This window comes from Mandrillus leucophaeus, unplaced genomic scaffold (assembly GCF_000951045.1).
Source record: "Mandrillus leucophaeus isolate KB7577 unplaced genomic scaffold, Mleu.le_1.0 Scaffold505, whole genome shotgun sequence".
In the NCBI taxonomy this organism is placed as follows: domain Eukaryota; kingdom Metazoa; phylum Chordata; class Mammalia; order Primates; family Cercopithecidae; genus Mandrillus; species Mandrillus leucophaeus.
Genome location: NW_012105421.1, coordinates 1,276,736 through 1,286,638, shown reverse-complemented (window position 1 = coordinate 1,286,638; position 9,903 = coordinate 1,276,736). Strand labels below are relative to the sequence as shown.

The window sequence follows — 9,903 nt, the reverse complement described above, 5'->3', positions numbered from 1 at the left end:
GCCAGGATGGTCTCGATCTCCTGACCTCGTGATCCGCCCGTCTCGGCCTCCCAAAGTGCTGGGATTACAGGCTTGAGCCACCGCGCCCAGCCAAGTTGTGTGATCTTTAAAAGGGAGATGATAGGATATGGATTTTCGGATCGACAAGGACTGAAGCAGTTTAGGTGTGAATTTTTAGGCTAGAACTAGATAAAACGAAGTAAGGAGCCTGAATGCTGTTTTATTTTAACAGGTTATAGACTGAACTTTAAAGGCATAGCTGCCGTAGGTAATACATGTGGGTAATGGTTGATAAATGTCGCTACCCTCAGAGGTCTCTTCACAAGGGGTCTAACTCAGAATCGAAGATCGCTAGCGGTCTTCAAGTCAGCCTACTGCAGAGACGACCGCGGGAGGTTTTTTAACCTGGACTGAACAAAGAAACCCTCATAGCACATCCTTGACGTCACTCAAAAACAAGCCCCAATCCCGACTGCTAGCGCAGTGGCCCGCCCCTCGACCTCCGTGAGTGGTCATGCCCCGCCCTAGGGGGCGGGGCGATGCCGAACTGCGGCGGGCTGGCTCAGTAAAGCGGAGGCAGCGGGGGAAGATGGCGGCGGCTGTTCCACAGCGGGCGTGGACCGTGGAGCAGCTGCGCAGTGAGCAGCTGCCCAAGAAGGGTATTATCAAGTTTCTGCAGGAACACGGTTCAGATTCGGTACCGGAGGCGTAGGGGCGGCCGGGCTGGTGCGGCTGAGGGACGCCTCACCCCCCTGGAGATGCCCATACATGCCGTATTCCTCTGTGCCCCCGCCCTCGTCTTCCCGCGGCCGGTGGCCGGGAAGGCCGGAGCGGCCCAGGGTGTGCTTTGGGCCTCGCTCCCGCCCCTCGGGCGTGCCCTGCTGGGGCAGGGGAGCAGCTTTATCTCTTGGAGCACACAGGCTGCAATTGTAGTTAGAACCTCATTGGGATCCTTGAGTGGGGGTGGAGGCCAGAAAAATAGGAACCCGAAGATACTGGGGGCAAGGGCGGGGAGGCCGAGGAATAGTGGTGTGGATGAGACTCCTGGGAGTGGGGCGCCGGCTACTAGGGAAATGGGAAGGGACGTGAAGATTTCTGTGGGAACGGTGTATCCAACTTGCTTTTCTTAACAATTTACTAGATACAGAACATTAATGCGTGTGATTTTTTAAAAATCCGTAGGTTGTGGCTAAAGTTTTGTTTTAACATATCGACCCTTTAAATGACCTTTTCGCCTTTATACTTTAAGGGAGCTACATTCACATTTCTCTTGTGCGGTGGTCTGTCATTGTTATAAACAGACTAAAAAATTTATTTGGAATTCTTTATACTGTACGCTCTCCATTTGTCAGCATAGTCTCCATCTTAACCATCCGTCTATAGTCAAGTTATTTTTGTCACGCTTGTTTTTCCTTTGGAAATTAAGATCATTCGGGCATCTCTTAAATTGCTGGAGTAGTTGTGCACGCAGCATTCTCTTACAAGCGGCAGCCTGCTTGTGTTTTCTATACAGTTTTAAAAATTCTAAACTTTTCATTTAGAAAATTTGTTTCTGGGTTTTTTGTTTGTTTGAGACGGAGTCTCTGTCGCCTCGGCTGGAGTACAGTGTCCCGATCTCGGCTCACTGCAACCTCCGCCTCCCGGATTCAAACCATTCTCCTGCCTCTGCCTCCCGAGGAGCTGGCACTACAGGCGCGTGTCACCACGCCAGGTTAATTTTTTGTATTTTTAATAGAGACGGGGTTTCACCGTGTTAGTCAGGAAGGTCTCGATCTCCTGACCTCGTGACCCGCCCGCCCCGGCCTCCCAAAGTGCTGAGATTACAGGCCTGAGCCACTGTTTCTGGGTTATTTTGAGAAGCTTATATTTTATTTTCATTTTGGGCGGCCGTCATGACGGGGAGATACAAGAACTCTCCAACTTCAGTTCCTTCTTCCTGAATCATTATCCTGGCATCTGCATCTTAGATTAGTTTAGCAGATGTTAATACAACATCTGTAACAAGAACTATTCTCAATGTTTGGAGGTACAAGGGTGAAAAAGAAAGAACAGGCGTCGGGAATCTTACCCCATTTTAATGGAACTATTTTCTCTTAAGCCAATTCGTATTTCAGAATAGACATATTAACATTTAATAATAACCTCAGTCATGTACTTCATCCATCATATTCTTATGAAACAAATCATGCCATGTGAGGTCGTATGTAAAACTGGGCCACATGGAACAATTTTAACAGACTTGGATTATCAAAATGATATTAATCTTTTAAATGCATAGTCTCGGCCGGGCATGGTGGCTGGTTCCTGTAATCCTAGCACTTTCGGAGGCCAAAGCGGGCAAATCATATGAGGCCAGGCATTCAAGACCAGCCTGGCCAACGTGGTGAAACCTAATTTCCACTAAAAATACAAAAAAAATTAGCTGGGCCTGGTGGCGGGCACCTCTAATCCCAGCTATTCGGGAGGCTGAGGCAGGAGAATCGTTTCACCCCAAGAGGTGGAGGTTGCAGTGAGCCGAGATTGGACCACTGCACTCTAGCCTGGGCGACAGAGCTACACTCTGTCTCAAAAAATAATAATAATAATCTCCAGTGATCATTAACACTTAGACCTATACTTGACAATAATTATTTTATTAATCATAAGATATCAAAGAGATGTTTATGCTTTTATGCTTTGGGTATTTTCTGGAATCTTTTAACAAGAAACCACCAGCGTGCTAAAGGTAACTGATTACTTCCGTTTAATCAACTTTGTCTCCTTTCCCCATCAGCTGTTATTTAGAACATATCTTTGAAAGAAAAACCAAAAGAAAAAAAAAAACAATAGTGATAGTGTTAGCTGTTGACTGCTAATAATGTTAACTGTTTTCTCAAAAGCTTAGAAGATGCCAAAGGACAACTTTGAGAAGGTAACAAAATTAGGAATTAGGCAAGGACCACAAGGCAGAAAAAGAAGCAGAATAAAATAAGGAAACAAAGAAGTTATGGAAATCCTCACAATTACGTGATTTTGAGATAAAGATATATTGTGACTTGCTATTTCAGCAGTAGTGTTTTAGTGTCCCTCTGCCATCTTAGCAGTCTTATATTTGAGAGAAAAGGAATTCTGCTGTTACCTTGAGTTATTAAATACAGTATTAATCATAATTCCAATATTTATTAAGTTCTTACTGTGTGACAGGCTCTATGCTAAATGCATTAAATGGATTTTTGCACTTTATCCTTATATCAACTCTTTGGCATAGACGCTGTTATTAATCTTCCACTACAGATATGGAGGCTGAGTCTTCAGACAAGCTTAGTCCCTTGTCTAGTGTCAAGACAGCTAGGATTTCTTTTTTTCTTTTTTTTTTTTGAGACAGAGTCTTGCTCTGTCACCTAAGCTGGAGTGCCGTGGTGCAATCTCGGCTCACTGCAGCCTTCACCTCCCAGGTTCAAGCAATTCTCCTGCTTCAGCCTCCTGAGCTGGGACTACAGGCATGTGCCACCATGACCGGCTAATTTTTGTATTTTTAGTAGAGATGGGGTTTTGTCCCGTTGGCCAGGCTGGTCTCAAAACTCCTGACCTCAGGTGATCTGCCTGCTTCAGCCTCCCAAAATGCTGGGATTACAGGTATGAGCCACCGTGCCCAGCCCAGTCAGCTAGGATTTTAACCTAGATAATATGACTCCACAGCCAATACACTTAGCAATTATATATATAACGTTAAGCATAGCAATCTCAACATACCTATGTTACATGCGTGTGTAACAGTGACTCTTCCTAGTCTGCTAGGAATGGGTTACAGATGCCTCAGGATAGCTATGCCCAACCTGGCTGGAGACTCTCAAGGACTGCATCCAAGTATCCTCCTGCAGTGAGCAACTGACTCAAGTCACCACAGTATACTTGCTGTATAAATGTTATTTTTCGTGAGTGTTGACAGGAAAAAGGTTAGGATGAACCACTGTGTTCAGTACATAACACTGCAGTTCCAGTCTTGTGACGAATTCTTATAAATACCCAATTTTTAAAAAATCTATCTTACATTTTTTTATAATGAAGTAGAGTATAAACTATAGGGTTTATTTCTTCTTCAATACTAGTAGTATTGAAAACACAACTGCTAACATAAAAGGGTCGTTTTCTAATGTTAGACACTTCTTACTCCGGAGAAGTTATCTTGATTACCCAGCTTTTTTCCTTATAGTTTCTTGCAGAACATAAATTATTAGGAAACATTAAACGTGTGGCCGAGACAGCTAACAAGGACCACTTGGTTACAGCCTATAACCATCTTTTTGAAACTAAGGTGAGTATTGTTAGATTCTGTTCACAGAACATCACTTTTGAAATTTTATTTCCAAAAAAGATGTTTAAAATGCATTTATTTGCTGAATGTGTTAGAGCTTTTCCACCTGTAATTTTTCTGAACTATTATCGTAAGTGGTCAGGCTGTCAAATCTAGCAAGGCTAATCTGCAGTATGGCAGAATGTTTCAGTATTTTCAAAGGGTCTAGATTTTGTGGCTTAAATTGAGACAACAAATTCTTAAGGCCACTGAAGTTATAAATTCATTAGATCAGTAGTATTACCATATTACTTTAGCATATAGTGTATATTAAATGTATTTTGTCATTTTATTATATATATTAAATGTTATACAGAAAATAAGTTTCCATTTCACTCATGAATTTAAAGTCTGGTTTAGATTTAGGCTGAGCCTTTACAAAAATAAATTTTAAGACATTCTCCCATATTTGTTTACTATGAAATGAATATCTTCCACAGGAAAAAAATCTTTAGGAGTTATTTGAATAGTGTTTATATCTCTGGGTATGCGTTGGCCTTTCTAAGGTCATGGTTCTCATTTCAGAATTTATATTGTAAGCTGGTTTGAGGGTAATAATTTATTGTTTAAAAATAAATTATGAACAAAATTATTTCTTTGCTCTTTGTTTCCTTAGACCATTTATTCACAATTGTGTTATACAACCTGTATTTATTATGCAGATGTTCATTTAATTGAGAGGCTGAAAATCTTGATGTTGCTCCTTGGTTTTAGCCTGTCCTGAGTATGATGTTAGAACATTTTCCTTACAGCGTTTTAAGGGTACTGAAAGTATAAGTAAAGTGTCTGAGCAAGTAAAAAATGTGAAGCTTAATGAAGATAAACCCAAAGAAACCAAGTCTGAAGAGACCCTGGATGAGGTCTGTATATAGTATTTTTTTATTTTATCATGTGGATTCTAGAAATTGTATTATTTCTTTATTATTTGCACTAGTTTCTCGTAGTGAAAGGTGGTTGAGTATGACCACTTTCAGTGAGCCAAACACTTAGTGGAGTGTGCCGTTTCCCTTAGGTGTACTGAGACAGAAATAATCCTAAGAACTAGTACTTTACAGTTATTAGCCTATCCTTTGAAACACTTCTGATATTGTATTTAATATTGCCTCCACATCTGTCCAGACCTTCTGAGCTTTCAAAGCTATTTTAAGGCCTTGATTCTATGGCCAACTTGGACTAAATGACATACATTTTCTTTGATTATTTTTAGCTTTTTCTAATGTACATGGTGTCCCTGGCAATAGAAATAATCCAGGCTTGGCTGTAGGATGTGGGTTCATCTGTCTCAGTTTTCCCAACTCAGGTTTTATATTTTGGTACAAAGATTTGAAGAACCAGATTAATTCATTCCTGCAAATTGACAGCCTTAGTAGAGCTAAGATCAGCTACTAAGAACTGACTTAGCAGAGCTGAATTGGTTATAATCTTGTAATTTCTGATAATACCTTACTATATAAGCTCACTCATTGCCAGCAGTCTTAGTATCAGTGATAATAATCTATATTTAGTTCTTGTAAAGAGGTGAGGCTATTGATGACAGTGTGGCTTTTGGGTATTTGTGGAAAGTATAAATTCAGTTATACAATTATAGATGTTTATTTGATTAAAGCTAGTTAATTTTGCATGATCTTTTCCTATTGGCTAAAAAGCAGAAATTAATGTTTATAGGTATATGTGCACATAAAGCAATTTTAAAGTTTATCACAATTAACATTTGATAAATGTTATATCTATTGAGTAGCTTCTAAGGTAAATGGAGCAATTATTATTGAAGGATTTCAGAAGCAACTGGCAACATAGTTTACTGTCCAGGAAATTTGAATAAGGATAGTTTTAGGAGACATATAGTATTTCATTAAGGAGTTAAGAAGTTATAAATAAATTAAAAGGTAAGTTCATAAGAGCTAGAGACAATCTAGAGAGAGCTTATGAGGGTCCTAAACTATATCATTTTATTTAAAATCTCTTCATTTAACTGGCCAGCCTGAGCCCAATTACATACTGTGACTGTTTTCCTAGCATCCTAGATTCAAAAGCCTCTTGTCCATTTCCTTGCTAACCCTCATTGTTTACTCTCTGTCTTCATGCTTTGGGACTGGAGAGCAGGCATTATACACACATAATCATAACACCTTTTGAGCCTGGTATAAATTCATGCTTAATATTAGCCAAGCATGTTTTCTAGTTTCATTGCTACTCAACATTTATACTATCCTTTGCCCAATTCTCCATCACATTGCTCATTGCTCACATAATGTATTTGACATTTTCTCACAAATTCTCAGTCTCTTCTTACTCCTTTCTCTGTTTTTGTTTTTGTTTTTTGTCTTTAAGACAAAGTCTCACTCTGTCGCACAGGCTGGAGTGCAGAGGTGCCATCTTGGTTCACAGCAACCTCCACCTCCTGGGTTCAAGTGATTCTGCTGCCTCATCCTCCCCAGTAGCTGGGACTCCAGGCAGGCACCACCACACCCAACTGAGTTTTGTATTTTTAATAGAGATGGGGTTTCTCCATGTTGGCTGGGCTGGTCTTGAACTCCTGACCTCAGGTTATCCGCCCACCTCGGCCTTCCAAAGTGTTGAGATTACAGGTGTGAGCCACTGTGCCTGGCCTCCCTTCTCATTATATGCTCCTGTGTTCTATATTGTCAAAATGTGAATGTCTAGCCATTGCCATTCCCTTCTTCTGAGCTTAAAATTTCTCTGAATTTCTCGTTCCTTTTTCTTTCTCATGTCTCCTTCAAGAGTAATGCTCTCAAACATCTTCCTTTTATTTTAAATGTTCATTCCTTTTCCATTTTCAAGCATTCAAAGCAAGGCCTCATACCTGGAATGTTAAAAACATTGTTCATTTCTTGCCTCCCTTCTCTTTCTTTATCCAGTCAGCAGCAAAATGGGTATTCTAATAATATTTCTAAAACAATACTTTTCCAAACCACACCCTGCTGAAGAATATATTCAGTAATTGAGTGCTGTCTAGAATTGTCCGGTTCAGTATGATAGTTACTAACCACATGTGGCTACAGAGTGCTTTAGCTACTTTGAACTGAGATGTGATTTAAGAGTAAAATATGTACTCAGTTTCAAAGGTGTGATTTAGACGTTTCTTTTTTTAAAAAAAGATTGTAAAATATCTCAGTATTTTTTATATTGATTACTTATTGAAATGATGGTATTTGGGATGTTTTAGTTTAAATAAGACAGTTTTTCATTTTAAAAATTTGTATTTTATTTTTCTAAGACAGGGTCGGTTGGGAGGCCGGGCGTGGTGGCTCGCGCCTGTAATCCCAGCACTTTGGGAGGTCGAGGCGGGCAGATCACCTGAGGTTGGGAGTTCGAGACCAGCCTGGACAACATGGTTAAACCCTGTCTCTACTAAAAATACAAAAAATTAGCCAGGTGTGGTGGCATGCACCTGTAATCCCAGCTACTCGGGAAGCTGAGGTGGGAGAATTGCCTGAACCCGGGAGGCGGAGGTTGTGGTGAGCCGAGATCGTGCCATTGTACTCCAGCCTGGGCAACAAGAGTGAAACTCTGTCTCAAAAAAAAAAAAAAAAAAAGACAGGGTCAGTCAGGTACAGTGGCTCGTGCCTGTAATGCCAGCACTTTGGGAGGCTGAGGGGGGCAGATCACTTGAGGTCAGGAGTTTGAGACCAACATGGTGAAACCCTATCTCTACTAAAAATACAAAAATTAGCTGGGCATGATGGCGTGCACCTGTAATTCCAGCTACTTAGGAGACTGAGGCAGGAGAATAACTTGAACCCAGGAGGCGGAGGTTGCAGTGAGCTGAGATCATGCCACGGCACCCCAGCCTGGGCAACAGAGCGAGACTCAGTCTCAAAAAAAAAAAAAGACAGAGTCATGCTGTGTTGCCCAGGCTGGACTCGAACTCTTGGGCTCCAGCAATCCTCCTGCCTCAGAATACTCAGAATAACTGGGACTACAGGCATACCACTGCCTGGCATAGACATACTTCATCTTTCTTTTTACATTTTTAAGTGCAACTACTAGCAACTTAAAATTACATTTGTGACTCCCATTGTTATTGGTCACCACTGGTCTTCAATATATATCCAAATTTCTTATTCTTGGCATTCAAAGCCTTCCAAAATGTGGCCGCTGCTAAGCTCCATATTCCATGTTTCTATAGACGTATTCTTTTTTTTTTTTGAGACAGTCTGTCTGTCGCCTAGGCTGGAATGCAGTGGTGTGATCTCGGCTCACTGCAACCTCCACCTCCCAGGTTCAAGCAATTCTCCTGCCTTAGCCTCCTGAGTAGCTGGGATTACAGGCGCACGCCACCACGCCTGGTTAATTTTTGTATTTGTCGTAGAGACAGGGTTTCACCATGTTGGTCAGGCTATTCTCGAACTCCTGACCTCGTGATCCACCCACCTCGGCCTCCCAAAGTGCTGGGATTACAGGTGTGAGCCACCGCGCCCAGCCTGTATGGACATATTCTTGGCCAGGTGCAGCGGCTCACGTCTATTATCCCAGCACTTTGGGAGGCTGAGGAAGGTGGATCACTTGAGCCCAGGAGCTCAAGACCAGCCTGGGCAACATGGCGAAATCTGTCTCTACCAAAAAAAGTAGCCAGGCATGGTGGCGTGTGCCTGTAGTCCCAACTACGCAGGAGGCTGAGCAGGGAGGATCCTTTGAGCTTGGGAGCCAGAGATTGCAGTGAGACAAGATTGTACCACTGCATTACAGCCTAGGCAGCAGAGTAAGACCTTGTCTCAGAAAAAAAAATTTTTTTTTCTTTGACCACAAATGTCTGCTCATTGTCTACTAAATCATGCCCTTTCCTACCTCCATATTTTATTTCTTCCTTACAGTGTTCTTTTACTTCCCTATTTGTCAGTTCTGTGCTCCCTTTAAGACCCAGCTCCTGGGCTCATTGCTTCCTCTGGATTTTTACCATGTGAGACTTTGCTGTATATATGCATAACCGCATACATTCCAAAGCACATTGTATCTGTATTATTTATTTCTACCTTTATTTTAATATAAAGACTGTTGTTTAATAGCTCTTACGGAACTTTAAATCAGTCACTGTCAATGTATTTATTGTCTATTATATATTAAATAGCGTTGAGGAAAATTTTCAAGGTATGAATGAGCATTGTACAGGAGAGAAAATATAAGTTGCGAAGAAACTCACACTTAGCAATTAGAAGTTAGTATAAAAGTACTCAAACGAAAAATCTGATAACTTCATCTTTGATAACAACTTCATATGTAGTCATTACCAACTTCTGGTGATTCTGCCTCCAAAATATATCCCAAAGCCATTCATGTTTTGTCATCCTCACTGTTAGCACCCTGGTCTAAACCTAAACTACTGTAATAGTTTTTTTCCTAACAAGTCTCTCCACTTCTACTTTTGCTTCCCAAGTGGTTCTTTATATTTCAGTCACAGTGATTAAAACACAAATCTGGCTGGGCACTGTGGCTCACGCCTGTAATCCCAACACTTTGGAAGGCTGAGGCAGGCAGATCACCTGAGGTCAGGAGTTCGAGACCAGCCTGGCCAGCATGGTGAAGCCCCATCTGTACTAAAAATACAAAAA

The 9,903-nt window shown here is 41.3% G+C and overlaps 1 protein-coding gene across 1 annotated transcript in view; it reads left to right on the top strand.

The window, feature by feature from the left end:
• Positions 1–220: 220 nt before the first annotated feature.
• The window catches only part of FKBP3 (FK506 binding protein 3, 25kDa), an 18,729-nt gene continuing 9,046 nt past the window's right edge, over positions 221–9,903 (top strand). The window contains exons 1-3 of the mRNA XM_011996238.1: positions 221–697; positions 4,193–4,294; positions 5,086–5,193. Coding sequence (XP_011851628.1) covers positions 515–697; positions 4,193–4,294; positions 5,086–5,193 — 393 coding nt within the window. The 5' untranslated portion in view covers positions 221–514. The remainder of the gene's footprint in view (positions 698–4,192; positions 4,295–5,085; positions 5,194–9,903) is intronic.